Here is a 20,886-nt window from a genome sequence, read left to right on the forward strand (position 1 = left end):
TGCAGGCATTTATTCAATAACAAAAGTGTGTACAATACAGCAATGAAATTTCATTACGTCATCGCGTTTTGTTAAAAATATACTTCCCTATTAAAACGTCGGCATATCTTTGAGACTTGAGCAAACGCCTTCGAGGCTGTTGTTTTGAAGACATTAAAATCGAATAGAGGAGGGCTTCGTAAAAGTCAGAAATCTGGAGCTATTTTCAAGATAGCAAAAATTAAACCAATATTATCGAAAGATTCCCGTTGAAGGGGAAGTTAATTTTTTTATATATTTTTATTAAAGTCTCATTTTTACCCTATGGACTTACAGTTTAACGTGGACTCTGAACCACGGTCCTCGATATTAAGCCTACTGACTGAATTTAGAAATCACCCCAGAAGACTTCCGGTCTTACCCAGCCTGGCTAGTGGCTTGTCGGATTTTGCACTCTTGCCTAAAGACAATCACAAATATGAATTTACGACCATGTCCAAGCAGGATTATAGCAACAGTAGGAGGACCATCCTTTCGCCTTTAGCACTGCGCCAACCAATCAATGGAAGATGTATTTAAAAACGTTAATATCTTTGGATTCTAGTAGTATATACTATGTTATAATTGTCAGGAGTTATGAGTTATTTTTTTTGCATATTTAACAGTTCTATTATTAATTGAAGTCTATATATAGTTGATAAATCCCATACTAATTTAAAGTGACTTATTTCCGCTTTAGTTGACTGATAATGTCAAATTGTTAATTTTTACAATTTATTATCTGTTGTTTTGTAGTGTTTAAAGCTACATGGCGAGTAAATTTTAATTAGTTTTTTTTTGACTCATTATTTTTGAGGCATGTCTTAAATTATGTATAAGTATATGTACATTTAGTAATATCATATATTTATCTGCTAATATAAATGTTAATATATCGTTGATTATATTGAAAGCGAACACAACATATTGCTCAGGTTACAATTATGGTTTTGTCTATAAAAGAGAAACCGCTCATTATTGGGTCAGACAACATGCCTAATTATTTTAAATCGTTTTTATTGCGATGGAATTTCTATGGATCTCATACCGAAGCCGTCTCCTAATTACACATCATTCAGCGATTAGTATTAGCGCGGTTTTCATTGCGTACTGGATCACATAAAATTAAAGCATGTCTAAAGTAACAGTAGAACGACCGCTGCGTGTGGTGGAAACTATACGGGATAGTTTTAAAAATACTTTGTTTTCGTTTTGCGAAATCTCTATTAGTTCAAATTTAGCCGATATGGATACAGCATCAAATCAATATCAACAAATTAATTTTAATGGAGGTTTTGAGGATTTATATACAGTAGAGATCGCCCTGTGGTCATAACTAAAACTTGTTTTTACAGTATTTTTAATATAAGATCAGAAATGTATTATGTATATATGTATATTAAAACATATTGAAATAACTGTCTCAAGAACTAACACTCACTAACTTTTTTTAAATAACATTTAATTAATTCTAATTTCCATTGTGTTTCAATAATCCACAAGGTATTGATAAGTTTAAATTACTACACCACCGTACCACATTATAAAAATCATAAGTAAGAGCTTCAGAGCATCATATATAATCCAACATACATTTTTCTTTAGTTTTATGTTATAAATATAAATATGGAATAATAAATGGTTGTATATGAAAACCGAGAATATATGAATAAAACAATTTTAAAATTGCTATTCGTCTTTAGCATGTATATTAAAACAATAACGAACATAATTAGGTAATATATTTTTTTATAAAAACGTTTTAAGGAATGTATTTACAATAATTAAACAGAATAATTCATAATTTCTTCTTTTTGTCCTACGAACTGTTGCATTTATGTATTCGTATAATCTTTATTTTTTATCCATATTTGGTACAAGTGTTTGGTAACAAAATTAATGAATATAGTCATCGAATTTAATAATTTGATTAACAGCTGTTTACGTTTATACTTTTCTGGAATTTTTGATAACGTAACCTTCGTTTGTATATGACCACTTAGGAAAATCACAAAGAAAACGTGGATTCTTTTTCCTGAAAACTTGTATAATGCAGAAATAATATATTATTAACATTTGGAGAATATATTAGAATATTATAGTTTATTATTATTATTATTATAGTTATTTATTATTATTTATTAGGATATTGCTTTTAAAAAGAGAACAAAATATTTTTAACAAAAAAATTCAACCGACTACAAAAAATAAATAAAGGACTCACTAAAAATTAAAAAATAATCAAACTTAGATTTTTAACACAAAATTTTTTTTTATAATAAAATATGTAAATAATAACCGTTGTAATAACTAAATAAAAATGATCAAAAACCTTATTTAACCTATCTACTACAAGTATTTTATATCCTACTGTATACACCCAATTTAGCTTAATAACTACCTAATCCTATTTATTTATTTACAATATTATTTTAACTACTAGTTGACAGTACTTTGAAGTCGGTGCCGAACCCAAAGAGTTGTAATAATTTTGATTTGTTTTCTTGGTAATTAAATTTTTTGTATATGTCAAAAAATTGTATTATTTTTTTATTTTTTGAATTTTTTCGAATTTTGAAAATCGGTCCACAAATGATAGAGAACTCGGCGAACATACATTAAAAAAATATAGAGCCGAACATAGAACCTCCTCATTTTTCGAAGTCGAAGTTCGAAGTTATTATCTTAGGTTTTATTTTTATTCAAGTAAAAAAAAATGATGCCGAACAGATATGGATATTTTTTACTCATATATCGATATTTTTGACCGATATATCGATATTTTTGTTGACTCATACTTTAATAAACCTTCAGAATTAAGTTTTTACTACTTAATTTTAAAGACTTTTAATCTTTCTCCGTGGTCAGCATCACTACTTCGAATGTTCTTCACTAAATCTCGCTACAGTTGGCTATTGTTTCGACAATATTAATTTCCTATTTTTGATATCGCTTTCTATGAACTTGTTCCATGTGTTTTTCGCGAAAAAGTCGTTTTTTCCACAGAAGACTGTGAGGAATTCATGAAGCTTTCATTCGATGAACACGTTCAAACTATGGTAATCTGTGTCTCTGCACGTGTTGCTCAACTATGCACTGATTGTCGCATTTTAAACGAATGAGATCATTTCTAACGCGATATCAGAAACATGTTGAAATTGTCTTAAACAACTTTGGAAAGAGCTCATCAAACTTACATATGTCAGACTGTAAGTGTCCAAGTCGTGGAGTCATACAGAAGCATTTTAGTTATGATTGTTATATTTCCTCTCTTTCGCACCTGCCCTCTTAAAGAAGCATATAGACCGGCTTGGTAGCGCAGTGGTAAAGGCGATAGGATGGTCCTCCTACTGTGATTGTTTAAAATTTGTCATTGTCCTAGGCAAGAGCGTAAAATCCAACAAGGAAAATGGTCCCAGTCACGCCAGTAACCAAGCTGGGTAAGACCGCATGTCTTCTGATTGATTCTAAAGTTGGTCACTCGCCAGTAGGTGGGTTTAATGCTGAGGACCGTGGTTCAGAGCCCACGTTAAACTGTAGGTCCAGTCCAGATAAAACCATAGTTGGTAAAAGGAGACTTTAAAATATATTTAAAAAGAAGAAGCATATATTTAAATTAGTAGAGGATACATTTGTTGCAAATAAAGTAGGATTTTTTAAAATTTTAATGTTGGTCGATATTTCATATGTTAACTATAACCTAATAGTTATTTTACTTTAAATAAAACTAACCCGAAATTCTATTATAAATTTACCATATAGACAATATATTCAAGATAATATTAAAAAAACAATGCAATATCAATTGGATATCAACGACTCCCATTAATTGTTTATTATGTTTGGTCGAATTGTATAGTCAAGGTTATAAACGCGATAATAATTCCTTTGTATTATACATATTTCTGTTAATTTATGGCCTTCTGTTAGTACAGACAGGTTTCGATATTTATAAAATTGATAAGCAATGTTAATTATTTTGAAGTGTTTTATGTTGGAATATTTATTTCCGTTTTCCGAAATTTTGATCGTTTTGTTACTGCAATATTATGATTTTATTTTCTTAGTTAATGATATTACGGATTTATTGAATTGGCCGAGTCGATCGGTTCGGTTTTACCTAGCATTATTAAGGATTCCAAATGCTAATATTTGATTATGTATTAGACTTATTTGCAATAGAACAAATCGACTGTAACTCTATAACGTTCGTGTTTAACATGTTGGAATAATTATAACGAGTTTAAGGTCAAATTTATAATACAGAGTGTCTATTAACATAGGTCTATTAATTCAGATGTACACAAAATTGGTTTCTAAAAAAACCGTTCTTTTTAAATTAATAATTTAATATTAAATTTTATTGAACCATTAAATGCATATACACATACACACATTTTATTGAAATTTCTATGATCATTTTGAACAAACGAGCTTAATTTTGTTGTTGTTATGTATATGTATAATGTATTAATTCTTTTTTTTTAATATATTGAAGAAGCTATATTGGCATATAGCTTTGGCTGTAAATAACTTAAAAAAGAGAAGTAAATGAAGTATTGCATGAGCTGTAACATTGTCTTGTAGAAATTGCATGTCATCTACATCAATATTATCTAATCTAAGCACAAGACATTCTGTTCACGATTACTGCTTGACCAGTTTGATTTTTGAAGACATCATATCAGTAGATGTCTCCAGCTCTAAACCTCAGCAAAAAAAATAACATGTTGTGGACGCATTTGTTTTTTAACTGTTCTGCAGCACAGAACTGATGCACGGTGGCATTTGGAGCCAATTTAAACTGTTTTTTTGTGATGATACTAATTATATCACGACAATATCCATCGAACGTAAAGTATCGCTAAAGGAAAATATCGGATATCTTTTAAAAATAAAATATATATTAAATCAATGATATATGTTTTGTTACATCTTACATTAGATATGCTTAGTACAATCCCTGTATTTATATTCATGTTGCTGTGTTTTAGTAATATTTTTTTCGTGTGTGTCGTTTGATTTCGAGGCCTATACAAGAACAAAGAAAAAAAAAACAGTTTTACAAATACCACTGTACGAAATTTACACATTTTTAAAATAAGAGTTTCACTCGCATTTTTCTAGCCAATTAAATGTTGCGTGAGGTGAATATTTGAGCTAGTTTTTGCTAGTTGGCAGCAGATGACGTCAATCACTGACAACTGTGTCCTAGAATATCGAGAGAGCTCAAATATTACTGATTCGAATTCTTCATTGATTAAGTCAAATCAACTCATTCGTTAATTTCGTAAGAAAAATCGGTTGGAATCCCACGTTTCGTCACATATTATTGTCCTTTTCAATAAGCTTAGATCATGTTCACCGACATTCAAAGTGTCATTTTTGCGAGCTTTTCTTTAAAATTCATATGGGAGTATTGTAAGCAACATTTCAGCACACAGGTATTGCAGGTTAATAATTCTATGTAAAATTTTGTAAAAATGACTTTGGCTACTTTATTTTCTTCATTAATCTACCTATTCTACTATTGACTTGGGCTATATACTGTGGCTTCCAATAAAACTTCAGCTGCTTGTTTTTCTTGAAGAACTAAAATATTTTTTTAATATTTTTTGATCCAATGCCTACCGAAGTTAGCCACCTTGCTTGACACTTGCAATGCATCGTTTCTTAATAGATTTACACTAAATACTCATGTCTACACAATATATTTTTGTTGTGCACTTTTTGACAACAGTTTTCGTGGATAGATATTTAGTAAAATTCATATATAACATATTGATAATTTTGATGATCTAAGGTTCTTAAATCTAACTTAGTAATAATAATCTTCAAATCATAATGATGATATACTGGCTATCCATTCATTCCTTCAGGAATTGCTCTTTTTTTGAAATATAATAATGAAATGTAGTAAGTTGGTAAGAGTAATACTTTTTTATGGCCAGCATGTTAATATTGATGTTACCAGGCCATAAGCATCGATAAATTATCGATGTTGTCTCAACAAGCACAAGTACAACAACTGATACATATATTAGCTCTAAGTAAATTCGAAGAAGTATCAACGATAGTCATGTTTATAAATCTATACGATTGTGTAAACATGTAACCACACCAACATATACACCGTCTAAGAATGTTAGTTCAATAGTCTAAACATTGATTAAAGTCCAGCCAAATATATAGAAAAAATAAAGTCACACTTTTTTTGTGATAGAAAAATGTTTTGTCATCGATTTTTAAAAAATTATAACTTCTGAAAACTAGAAATAAAGTGGTTTATCTCTGTCATCAACTTATTTCCTGTTAACCGGTCCTAAAGCATTATTTTAATCGATAAAATATATTGATTTATTTGCTTAGATAGAGCGGGTGCATTCAGGTCCCATGATAGTTCACCCCTATCTTTAGTGTCCAATATGGCCTCTCTACAGGATAAGTTACTTTCTTGGGACGCTATAATTAACTTTCGGGGGATATTTGGGTGGATATTGCGGTCATAAAAAAAACACGTATTTCCAATTTGCCACATGAATAGATTTTATTCTTTAGTTCAGTACTAATTTCTTTAACATGTGGTTGATATTAGGATCGTTACTGTTTTTTTTTTAGTTTACTAATTTCATTAATTGTTCTTACCCTTAAATGTTTCACTCATTCATTATTTTTTAACTGCTTAAATTTCTATTGAGTGTGGTAGTCATAAAGGTTATAATTTATGTATTTTTGTTTTTTCCATATTTCTTCATATGTTGCTGGCTCTGGTAATTCAATCTTTCTCTTTGAACATTAGAATCAATAGGCAATAAGTAGATCATTCTTTACATCATTTTCTACTGTTTCTTGTGATGCATCACCTATCATAAACTGTAGCTCTAAAATTTGTTGCTTATGTTATTATTCACAGAAATAATGTTAAGCTGCAAATATCAAAGCTTTATATTAATGAGATTCCGTCTGATCTTAATATGTCAAGGTTCACAAAAATAATTACTATTATATTACATTTTTTGTGTGAGAATTATTTATCAATCACTTTAAAGTTTTCTGTTTTATTGCTATATTGTGAAAACTTTTATGGACGTCCAGACCGCCCCAAAAAAAAAGTCGTCACGCCCGAAATCGTCGATAAAATCCATGGAGTGATTTTAGACGATCGGAGAATGAAAGTACTTGGGAGTAGCTGATGCTGTAGGCATCTAAACTGAGCGGGCATATCACACATTCTCAACAGCGATTATTTCCTATTTCTAAACGTGAAGAAATGGCAAGAAATTTGGTCGACTGAAGAGTTCATGACTGAAACAAACTCTTATTTGAGGGGCTTAAATAAACCTAAGGTATTGAAATAAACGGAGACTGTGCTGATAAATAAAACGCTTTTTTCCGAAGAATATCTTTCATTCAAATAGTAACTGACTTCTTGTTCGAAAGCTTCATTTATATATCATTGGAAACAATTTTTGATAACAGATTTTGCTTTAAATAACTGCTTCTTCAGGTGTAGAGTTTTTACTTTTCTTGTGGGATGGGGTGGAAACCATATGTTATTGTGCTTAGACTTTTAGTTAACACAAAAGTGTGGCATAATTGAGTTTTTAAAACTCAAAAAGTCTTTACTGATTTGATCATGTACATTTTTGTTCAAGAAACTTAAACCAATCGTCTAAATCAAATAATTTGTAGCAATATAAATTGTAAGTCGTGGAACTATGGGTAAACGCTTAAGGAATATAAAAAACGTACAAGGAGATATTGTAAAATGTTTAAGGATTGTGGAATCTTATATTTCTGCGTACGTTTATCTGAGATAATCTTTAGGCATAAATTAAATGAACATTTCCGTTCCTCGGACATTCCTTACATTGTTCTGCGAAACCCAAATGAGATTTTTCTCAATAATAAGGTTTTAATTGAAGTGCTAAAAATGAACGTTCGTTAGCAAAAAAAAGTTGATCCCACGACCGCCCAATCAACCGTAAACATAAAACCATCGACCTGATCACGATTGGCAAGGCCGAGTCGAATTATTTCAATGTTATGTCATTGAAAGTATTCAATAGATTTTCTGATGTTAGATTGATGTGGGTATAGATTAAATTTTCTTACATATCGTTCATGTGTAACATTGAACAGTTTTTAAATATAACGTCAGATTTTGTTAGGTGTTGAAAAGTCCAAGAAAAGTTGAAAACAATTGAAAAGTCCCCGGCCTACCATAGTAGAATACATTTCTTGCCAAAATTAGTTTCTTTTTTATTCAACATAATTCCCTTCAAGAATGATAGACTGATTATAGCGACCAAGCAACTTTTCGATACCATTTTTGTAGTATGATTTGGGCTTTGCTTCAAAATAGGCCTCAATTTCATCGATCACCTGTTTATTCGACGAACATTTCTTCCCAGCGAGCATTCTTTTGAGATCTGAGAACAGGAAATAGTCGCTGGGGGTCAGATCTGGAGAATACAGTGGATGAGGAAGCAATTCGAAGCCAAATCCATGGATTTTTTCCATCGTTTTCACTGACTTGTGACGCGGTGCATTGTCTTGGCGAAGCAGCACTTTATTTTTCTTCAAATGCGGCCATTTTTCGACGATTTCGTTCTTCAAACGGTCCAATAACGCTATGTAATAGTCGCTGTTGATGGTCCTTTCTTTTTCAATGTAGCCAATGAAAATTATTCCATACGCATCCCAAAATACAGACGCCATAACCTTGGCAGCCGACTGTTGCGTTTTCCCACGCTTTGGAGCGGGTTCATCGTGTGCAGTCCACTCAGATAACTGTCGATTGGACTTCGGAGTGCAATGATGGAGCCACGTTTCATCCATTATCGCATATCGACACGAGAACTCGGGTTTATTACGCTTGGTCATCTTCAAACAACTCGTCGTTGTTTTTAGTCAAAAGTTAGCTCGCGCGGCACCTACTTTACACAAAGCTTTCTCATACCCAAATATTCGTGAATGATATGATGTACACGTTCAGTTGATATCTTGAAAGTGTCTGCTTTTCATTCAGTTTCAATTTACGGTCAGTGAAAGTCATTTTGTGGTTTTTTTAAATGTTTTCGTCGGTAATAACCTCTTTTGGTCGTCCACTGCTTTGGTGGACATTGGTTTACCTTCTTTGGTGCTCATTTCACCATGGCTAAACTTAGCATACAAATCCTTGATGGTTGATTTTCCTGGGACAGTGTCCCGAAACTCAGCATTAAGTTTTTGTTTCAACTGTATTTTTTCCCTTCAAAAAGCAATATTTTACCACACGCGAAATTCCTTTTTCTCCATTTTTTTCACAATAACAAAATATGCAACAATATAACAATATATATATATATATATATATATATATATATATATATATATATATATATATATATATATATATATCTGAAAAATCTAATTATTATCCAATTAGGTTATTTAGAACAGTAGTGTCATGCACTACATCGGACAAAACTCATTTCCTGCGTAAAATAGTATACGCACCATCGAGCATTAATAACGAATAGTTTTCGTTCAGTTCCAATGATGGCAGTACCCTGACAACGTTACGGTTATACTTTATCTGATTCCTGTTCGAATTAGCTGATCAAAAGGAAAATAGAAACCTGTTTGAATGTGTCGAACGAGGCGGTCGTTCACTTTATTGAATGTATTTGAATATGGCCGCAGCATCGATTGATTGAGATCGATAATACCGATTCAAGTCCTCGGTTAAAACTGTAAAGGTATCGGTAATAAATAAACTTGTTTTATATGATACACAGTTCGGAGTATATGTTTTTTTTTTGTTTCAACAGCCAAAATAGTATGATTATATCTAGATCGATAGCTATTGACTGGTTAACAGCTGGCTATATTCAGTTGTACGATTTTAGTGTTAAAATTTTAGACAGAATAATGTTTTTCACTGTTGATTATTTACAGCCAATTCAAAACGGCAGTGTACCCACGTGACTTGTCAAAACGTCGCAATGTTTCCGCAGCAGCTCTTGAGTTTTAGTACATTTTGACTTCATATAACAAAATTGTAATCTAAATAAAATAATGAAACAAAAATGTTATGTATTAGAATTTATTTTAACATTATGCGTATATTATCGAAGAACATAAAGCTATAATTACTTCTACAGCCACAATAATTTATAGTAATTAATAGGTTAGAGCTGTTTTATTATATTTACATTTAACTTTTTTCCACACAAGTATAGGTAGAGTTCTAGGCGCGTTTTTTTATGTAGTGGCATCCCCTAAAGTCCTAATCCACCTAATTAACAATTGTATATCTGATTAATGTATTTTACTTTTATTAGAGAGCATATTTACCTCTTACGTTCTTGTTTCCCTCGATGGTCTGTTTCCTTGTAGTCATTTTGATATTACTATATGTCTCCTTAGTTTGTTCTGTTCTGTAATCTCTTTAATGCATTTGCCATTCATATAAAACAGTTAGTATGATTCCTCACACATTTTAACCAAAAGTTCATATATATTCTGAATAAACACATGCTCACAAATTTTTCTCACTCTATATTACAATTTCATATAGTTAAAGTATATTAATTGTATACTGACCTTTAGTTGTTTCCTCTTTCATCATCTAGTCTTAGTAATTGTCAGCAGTGAATCATAAACCAACATTCATCGAGTTTTATTCACATTATCACTTTCAGAAACACTAATCAATTTCCAATCTATCACATCTTGCTCCACCATTCTACCATTTGTCAATTCCTTCTTCACTGTGTCTGATCGAGCTCATCCAAATCGACATCGACGTTATTGCGACATTATCTCAATTGGATTAAATAAGCAGTGATAGCCATGGTTAGATGACACCCTTGGACTTAGAGGAAAACACTAATCCTGCACCGACCATCCAACTTTTCGATACCATTTTTGTAGTAAGATTTGTCCTTTGCTTCAAGATAGGCTTCAGTTTCAGCGATCACCTCTTCATTCGACGAAAATTTCTTCCCATCGAGCATTCTTTTGAGATCTGAGAACAGGAAATAGTCGCTGGGAGCCAGATCCGGAGAATACAGTGGATGAGGAAGCCATTCGAAGCCCATTCATGCATTTTTGACACGGTGCATTGTCTTGGTGAATCAGTACTTTCTTTTTCTTCAAATGCGGCCGTGTTGTTATAAATAAAACTGAATAAAACTGAAACATTCCTGTTTCCAGCATGAAGAACTATATGTCTACGATGAATTATTAATAAATGTTATGACTAACAAAACTTAATCGATAGTTATTCCAACGTTAACCTTTTTCCATTAACTTTTGTTGTCTTTACACTATATTTACTATCATCCTGCCATGAGCGACCCAATGTACCATTCTGAAATATTCATATCTCGTCTAAATATACAAATTGATATAATTATTCTTCATTGATATGTTTTTAAAAATTGTATTCTTTGAAAAGCAATATCTGGAAGTTCTATTAACCCCTTCGTGGGTTATCTTTACACCACTTGAAACCTATATTACCCAGCAGTGTATGAAGGGATGTTCTACAACCCTCAAATAGCATATCTTTTGGCTTTTTATTGATACTTTCCAGACTAACAGTTTTCTCTGAAATAATTGTATTAAATTGTGCTTCGATTGAAAAAATTACTTACTATTTTTATAGATTTCATATATTTAATCTCTGATACAGCCAACATGAAGCTAATCTTGATTCGTCACCTGTTTCGCATAAAGACGCTTTGATGAATTTAAGGATATTTTAGAGACCGTGTCCGTACTAATATTCAGTGCAGCTGCAACACCCAAAATAATATTTTCAATAAATAACACGGCCATTTTAAACTTATTAAAACAACGTTTGCCGGTTTATAACCCGTAATTATAATATTTTAAAGAATTTTGCAGACGTTTGATAAACGGACAGCTTTTGCAGGCTCTTTCGGTTACATATTCGAATTTCTCAAACAGCATTCTATCTTTTTTTAAATAGAATAAAATGTCAAGGAAAATATTGTCTGACTGTAAAAAGAATTTACAACTTTCGACCGTCATATATTTACGACGTGCGTCGCGACTGTTTTGAATAGACTGTATCCATAACTATTTTTTTCAATAAATCGAATACTAGTATTTGATATTTTATTTTATTTAATTGATTTTAGGTCAATTAATATAAAATGAATCATGTATTTAAATCTAGAGTACTCAATAGGTTTGCATAAACTAAACGAATATAAAAAAACTAATTTAGTTTCAAATTCAATGTTCTAAAAATCCGTCAACATATGGATTCTATCTATCATTTTATGTATGTGTTTATTATTTTACCCATAAATAGGTGATCTTTATAAATAATTCTAGTTAACTATTGTATTAACTTTTTTTCATTATCTGTTGAAATTTCATGTAAACATGCACATTATAAGTTTAAGATTTGCAACCATTTTTTAAAAAGTTATGATACTATTATTGTACTAACAATTGCTTTTGGTAACCCTTATTTTCTTCTGTTGTAGTTCTTTAGAATATAATATTAAGGATTTCGTAAGGTATTATTTGGGTGATAATAAAATATATATATTAACAAATTGTATTAACTTTTATTATATATATTCTTGATTCATCTCATCGATTATTTAGAATCTGTTAAAATTGGCAATTAGTTAATAAAATATATGTGTATAAACAATATGGAAAAATTTTTGTTGATAAGAAAGTAATTATTAATAAATAAAATACAATAACAAACATAATTATGACTGCAAATACAAGTTAGGAATAATTTATATAATGATAGATAGATAGGTAAATAAGATAATAGATAAAGAAAAATATAAATTCTATAAACATTTAAATATTAAATATAGGTTATTCTGTATTTTCAATATGAAAATGTAACAAAAAGTTTTTAACGTTATTTTACTAACTGTATTCATTTTATTACAGTTTATTATGCTTAACAGAAAGATTTTTTATTAACTAATTAAAATAACAGGCTGATTTGCTTGCACCAAAACCAGATTGTTGTACAGTTTTTTTCTTCAAGATATTACTTTAATTTCGACCTGAATTTCAATATTTAGCAATGATTTTTTCTTCAAAAAATTACGGTAGATTTAACAAATGAAAACTAATTCAACGGAAAAATAATTAGGCGTAATGTTATTAGCAATTAATGTACACACTTTATGTATTTTTTAATAATAAGCTTAACAAGTTCAAGCAATACCGATGCAGCAACAGTATGCTGTGTTAAGAATAACAACAATATTTTTTATTATTATTTATTATAATAATCCAGTTAATTAACACTAATACGCTACTTAATTTTTATCATAATTTCCTATTGTTTTAAAATTAGAAAGTACCTATTCTGCGCTAGACACTTTTGGGCTTGACATCTATTCTCCACTTTTTATTGTGCACTTTGTTTTGCTAGTGACTTCATTGAACTGAAATGGTTTTACTCTTGTTAATTTTATGTCTAAGCCATCATTATGTAGGAGCTGGATAACCTCAACATTGATATGTTGATGGGGCCTCTGTTCACGTTTTTGGACATAGTCCTTCATGAGTTATTGACAGTTTCTACGATTATACAATGGGGATTATACAATGGATTATACAATTACATTACGATTATACAATGGGGCATCAACAATACCTCGCAATACCTTGTTTTGGAAACTTTGTAGAATATTTCTATTGTTTCTGCTGGTACAGCTCCAGAGTTGAACACCGTAAGTCCACACTGGTTTCAAGACTTGCTGGTAAAGCAAAAGCTTGTTATATATAAACACCAGTACATTTGTTATTCTTCAGCTGGAATTCTTCACATTTTTTCTTAACATCAATGGCCTCCAGTTGAGTTTAACATTAAGGATCATGCCAAGATATTTAACTGTTTTTTCCATTATGATTGATGCTTTTATTGGTGAAATCAGTATGCATTGATTTATTTTGACAATAGCTGTTTGTAACTTTTCATTTGATTCAGTGTTATCTTCAAAGGCTTGCAGTGCAGTGTTATTTGCAAATGTAGTAACAACATTTTGTTAAATATATGTTTTGTACTTTCATTTTTATATGACCGTAAAATATTTCTGATAAAAATTAAAATAAAGAAGTTACAATAGACCGGATCACTTTTAATTTATTACAATTGTGCATGTATTGATGTAAAGCTCCTGAGGTTTATAGATATGTAATTTTGATGTTTGTGGAGTTCATTTACGGTCGTCATACTTTGTACAAATTAAACCTGAAATTTATTGATGTAAAATACATGAATAAACAGTAATTTCCATGATATCAACACGCCAGGACATCGCGTGCATCCCCTACGCCACAAAAAATCCTTGAGGTTTAACAACCATACTGTTTTATTTTATTAACCCCCTGAAATACCATCCGAATCATGTACCTTTCTAGCTATTTTCATTCACAAACATTCCACGGTACTATCTACCTATTTTCCGACGTCTAAATATAAAACGACCGGTAAAGTATCGAAAATAAAAGGCGTGAAGTGGACGCCCATCTTCATTTCCGCAGCCAGGCGACGGTCTGGCCGTCTGTCTCCGTCCGCTTCGTATATGTCGCTCGTGTAGGCTGCCTCTTGATCATTAACCGCACTGAAATCCCAGGGCGTTTTTCATTTTTACCACATTTGACTCTCGTTAGCTTTTTACGCGTATTTTTTCTGGTTGTATTACATTTTTGTAATTGTAGTTCGTTACGATTTTCTTTGTCCAACAACTGTTACATCGGGTCTGGCGCTTAGTATTATCTTAATTTATAAATCAATTTATTACTAATGTTCTGATGTATTTGCGTTTGTTTATGAATTATAAACAAAACGAGTGCAATTTAACTACATCAGTAAGTATTTTCCAAGTTAAAATTAAATTAGACGAACGTAGCTAAAGTTAAACTAAGAATAAGACTTGTTAAGTGTGTCGGTAATTACTTTTCGATTTTTGTTTCGAGTTCTGCATTGACTACGTAGCGATAAGCATTAGTAATTAATCGAAAAACTTTCAATCGATCAAAATAATCTTATCTTCTCAGGTTTTTGTATAACATCACGTTTTCAAAATTAATCTATTTGAATCACAAAATAGACAGGCTTAGAATGCGAACTCCCATGTGTAAAGTTGTAACCAAGTTTTGTTTGCCCAAATCACAAGATTTGCAAAGCGCGTTTATTTACTACAAGGGGAAATTAAAAAATATTTTCTTATACAATATTTTATTTAAATATTAGTTAAGATTTGTATAAAGCATTTTAAAAATACATCCAAATAGTACTTATTGTGCTTGGTGTTCTATTTTCAGTCTTCAAACCTCACAATTAAATGAAATCTCAATCCTTTGAAAAAATATATTTGTACTTCTAATTCTTTTTGACTATTCTAATAGAATTGATTGGATTGAGAAAGTACTGATATTTAACTTGTAACCATATTTTCCTTTTCGATGGGTTAAGGGAAATGACCTTAAATATACACATTATGTATTTCAATTCAATTATTGATGTAGATTTTAATGAAACTTATTATTAAAATTACATTTAGGAATTGCATCTTGGTTAAGCAATGATATTCCACATTTGAGTCATAATCATCTGGTCGAGTCTAAAATGCAAAAAGTAAACCTTCCTTTTCCTAAACTTCACGAAGAAAATTATAAGAGGTTTCCTGAAGTTTATCATTATTTACTTTTAAAACTGTTTCCGCGCGAGAGCGTTTGGCAAACAACACTTATATTATGATTTTACATTTAAACAAATTATATTTATCTTAAATGCTACAAAAATAACGCCATAACAACAATTTTCCTTACAATTATATGCAAAAATAGAATAAATTAAAAATAACCTGTTACTTAGATGTCACAAAATTTCAAATCGAATTGTAATTCGGACGTGAAAACATTATTACAGGCGTGCGCATTTGAGTTCCCGTTCTATATTTCTATGTTTTGTGATTATTTATCGACATAGAATAAAGAAATTTCTTTCAATCAATGTCATTGTCAAATGCCGTCAATATTGAATGATCCTATTATTTAAACATTGTATTTATACCAAATTAAATTACACTTACAAGTGATTTTTGAAGTTTGTTTTGCTACATCGAATTCACTATTTCTTAATAGTGTAATTCAACACCTACACATTTTGGGAGATTCAGTTAGGTTAACAATTCTCATGACATGACTTCTAACATCATTTTTTTAAAATTAAGCAGACAAATTTAAACTTCCAGCAAATGGGGCTTTGTTTCTGAGATAAATGTATTCTTTATATTTCAGCAGAGACAACTTTGATTATAATATAAATAGTTACTTATAGATGTGTCCGACGTTGTCTAATTCACATTGTAAATACTATGGATAATTAAAAATGATAATATTGTAAAAAACACTCATTATCCGTATCTAACATGCCTTAAAAATTGAGATCAATGATATCAATCAATCAAATCTTCAATGATATTTAAATAATACCCCAACATGTTCGCAAAAGGGAATTGCAATTATTCCCTATAAATTATCTGAGTTTTAATGATGTCGGTGTTATTAATTGATCTTAACGAAAAATAACGACAAATTAAAATGCTAATGGCATAATTTTTATACTCTAGTCTAAAATTTCTGTTTTTTTTCTCATTTTATTTTAATAACTTTTGACTATAATATGTATAAAATATGTACAAAAGTTATCGAAATTGTCTCAAATTCTAAATTGTATGGATAATTAAGAAACACGTGTAATTAAAGAAACACTCATTATAAAATTAACTCCCTCAATGGTTGTACTGGGAATTGAAAATAACAACCCATCATATTCTGTTTAAAAAGCATTTTTAATTATTCCCTACTAGTTATATATCTTTTAAGGATGCCGCTGTATACATTAATTGATCTTAACGGAAAATAACGATAAACTGAAAAGCCTAGTGTGACATATTTCGCATCATATTCCACGCTTAAAATTCTGGACTTTTCCCATTTTATTTTAATGGCAGTGACTGTAATATGAATAGTTACAGAAGGGTCTGCTAGGTTATAGCGTGAAATTATATTATATGTTATTATTTATTAAAAATTATCCAAATCGTTTCAATTTCTAAATTATATATTGTATGGGTAATAGAAAATAATATTCTAAAGAAATATTCATTATAAAATTCATATATATATATGAAAACATAAATTACATTTTCTGTTAGATATTTATCAAAAATTACCCAAATCGTCTTAAATTCTAATTTATAAATTGCATGGATAATTAAAAATAATAATATTCCAAAGAATGATCAATGATCAAAAATAACAATCAATTTTATAATTCCCCATCAATTATGTATCTTTTACAGTGTATACATTAATTGATCTTGCCAGAAAATAACGATAATATCTAGTGTGATATATTATGTAGGTATCACGCTGTATGCTTAAAATTCTGTGCTTTTCCCATTTCATTTTTTTTATGACATGTTTAAAACAATATAATTCATACGTTTTTCTTTTTTTGTTTGTTTATAGATCCACTATATCTAATTAAAAAACTTCTAGCTAAAAATGGTGAGTATAAAAGTGTGAGCATATTTTATTTTTTATTTTTTTTACATTAGTTTTTGTCTTACACTTTCACACATCCGCCGCCATCACTTTTTGTTTTCAGCAGCTTGTCCGTTTCTCCATTCCGTGAATCATTCCGCATCACGTGTCGTTGACATAACCTTATATTAACACGGCCGTTTTCGATTTTGCACGGACGGTTTTATTTTCACCTTACCTTGAGACACACCTTTCCTTGTAAGATTTTTCTCGAGCTTGTCACGAATAAAAATGTCTTTTATTCACGTTTATTTTTTTAAGTGCCCTCTTATTGAATACTTCTAAAATTATCAGCAGAGAAATAATGGTGAGGCCTCCACTGAAACTGGTTATTTCCATTTTTGTTATAGTTTTGATATTCTGTTCGGTACGCATTGATATTGTGGTCGATCTATATTCATCTCATAGCTCACAGTTATGCACCTGTATAAAACGGTATTCGTACTTCATACTTGTTTGATTTTATTAATTATGTATGAGGTACGCCTTTGTACTGTTTCAGATTTTGTAACTAGGTGTTCTACCGCACAGAATTTCTAAAAATATGAGAAATATAAAGGGTTATTTTTAGAGTAATGGAATTTTTAATTAAAATAAAAAATGCAAATTATGTTTAATGATCGAATAAAATGCTCAGTTAATAATTTATACAATAAAATAACAAATTAGTAGTAAGCATAAAATAAATATATTGTCACATTACATTCTCTCAAGTGTAGTATTTTTTATACTTAAAAATATATTCTGAAAATTCACCATCTTTTTTCAAGATCATTAATGAAATAAAGATGATAAAGAAACTGATTACTCACTCTGGAAAGCCACCAAATATCTAAAGCGTTCATATCTACACAGTCCACCTATAAGAGACCTATGTGGGAATTGGGCACGTGACAATCACCAAAAAGCAGAACCATTTGCTGAATATCTAGAAAAAACCAAACGAAACTAATGTTGAACATAATTTTCCGAAAATTCGATGATTGAATTAGTCACGCCGAAAGAGTTAACCAAAGTTATTAACTGTTATTAACCCCAGGAAATCACTAGGCTACGATTTAACAACAGGAGAATTACTGCAAAAACTATCAAGAAAGGGAATTATAAAACTCACTAACTTGATCAATATAGCCTTTAGATTAAAACATGTCCCAGGCATTTGGAAGATGGCGGAAATTATAACGATCCCAAAACCTGGGAAGTTGCCAAATGAAATAAAAGCCTATAGACCTATATCACTGCTGCCAGTAATATCTAAGGTTTTTGATCGATTCTTTTCCGACCATAGAGAGAAAAAATCTAATACCAACACACCAGTTTGGGTTTATTAACAAACATTCAACAACTGACCAGGTCCACAGAATAACAGATGTTATTGAAAAAGCCTACGAAAGTAAAAAAGTATGCTCAGCTATATTTTTAGATGTAACACAAGTTTTCGATAAGGTTTGGCATGAAGGCCTTGTTCATAAACTACAGAAAATGCTACCAAAACAACACACCGAACTATTAAAATCGTACGTTACAACCAGAATGTTTAAAGCCAAACAAGAAGTTTACTCTACAATAAAAGAAGCTAAAGCAGGTGTACCACAAGGGAGTGTACTTGGACCAATGCTTTATCTACTCCACACTTGTGACATGCCACAATTGGAGAATATTACAGTGGCTACATTTGCTGATGATACAGCGATTATAACTGTGGGAGATAATAGTGAAGAAGCCTCACAAAAATTACAACAGGCAAGTGACAACAAAAATAATTGGACACAAGCTTGGAAAATAAGAATTAATGAAAGTAAATCTGTACACGTTCAGTTCACCTATAAACAGACCGTACAAGCACCAATAACATTAAATAATACTATCATTCCATGTAGCAAAAACGCTAAATATCTCGGAATGAATCTTGATGCAAATCTTCGCTGGAAGGAACATATAAAGAAGAAAAGAAAAGAACTGGAATTGAAATATACGAAAATGTACTGGCTAATTGGAAGAAAATCACAATTATCAGTACATAATAAATTGCTATTATATAAGCAGATACTGAAACATATATGGACATACGGAGTTCAATTATGGGGATGTTCTGCAAAGAGTAACATAAATAAAATTTAAAAAATTCAGAACAAAGTCCTGAGAGGTATTGTAGGCGCACCCAAATGCTATAGGACTGATTACCTACATCGAAACTTTCAGATACCCACAGTCAGTCAAGAAATCAAGAGAATTGCAAGAGGGCATGAGGAAAGACTCTATTCTCATGAGAATATTGAAATATTGCAGCTTTTGGATACCACCAGAACAGGACACCAACTTAAAAGAATCAAACCATCTGATCTAGTGTAGTGTTGTGTAGTGAGCTGCATATATTAAAAAATTAGCAGTGACATGTATAAACATTATTTCACCAGATACTGAGATAGGGCCGATGGGTCCTCCTAGTTATATACCTAGATTTAAGTTATCATAAAGACAAATTGTAGGTTAGATGGAAACGACTAGTAACAATGTATTAATTAAATAATTTTTAAAAAAATAATGAAATAAATGTTGTGGATATAGCACATGAATCACACCATAAACTTTGATTGATGATTATTTTCGTAACATTTTAAGAATTGTTCTTACTCCAGTTTTACTAAACTAAATAAAATAAGTTTTTCCAATTATATTTTAGAAGTTATTTTTACTGCATTGTTTACTGATCAGAAATAATAAAACAAGATAACTTCCACTATGTATGAAATGACAGTTAATCTTAAAAACTCTATACTAACACTATTAATTTTTATTTTTGAAATTATCAGAAATATTTACGACCTATATTATTGTGCAATAAATAAAATGAGAAATATTTTACCTAGTAATAAAAACAACAAATTTAAGTCTATTTAACGCTGATCTTTCCATCGCCATAAAAAATAAAAGTGTTATTGAAACAATAAGTCCTTATCAGAAAAAAGTTCCCGACTATGAATATATCTAGAACGGAAACTCGAGCCCATATAAAACCATTTTCAATTGGAAACAGAGATAAAAGAGCAAACCGTCAGATAACGGCACATAAAACAAGAAGATCCAAGTTACGTAAACAAGCCCGCTTTTATATCGGCAATTAATACACCATGGACTTATTATTAACGGTTTCTTGGTATCGATCGGTTCAGATTCCATGAAGGGTGATCGAAATACTAAAGAGGTTTTGCGGAACACTATTTTTAAGTGCTATAAATTCTACATAAA

General features: G+C 30.5%; 1 protein-coding gene across 18 annotated transcripts in view; it reads left to right on the forward strand.

Annotated features, from left to right (window-relative positions):
• The window catches only part of Abl (tyrosine-protein kinase Abl), a 56,592-nt gene that overhangs the window by 16,384 nt on the left and 19,322 nt on the right, over positions 1 to 20,886 (forward strand). For 10 of the 18 annotated variants that reach the window (XM_076408879.1, XM_076408885.1, XM_076408884.1 and 7 more), the window contains one exon: positions 17,563 to 17,601. The exons of the other annotated variants lie outside the window; for them this stretch is intronic. In XM_076408879.1, coding sequence (XP_076264994.1) covers positions 17,563 to 17,601 — 39 coding nt within the window. The remainder of the gene's footprint in view (positions 1 to 17,562; positions 17,602 to 20,886) is intronic. 18 annotated transcript variants of the gene reach the window in all.

The sequence above is a fragment of the Rhynchophorus ferrugineus genome, unplaced genomic scaffold (assembly GCF_030347505.1).
Source record: "Rhynchophorus ferrugineus isolate W39M unplaced genomic scaffold, kcgeb_rfMv2 rfM6, whole genome shotgun sequence".
Taxonomy (NCBI): Eukaryota; Metazoa; Arthropoda; class Insecta; order Coleoptera; family Curculionidae; genus Rhynchophorus; species Rhynchophorus ferrugineus.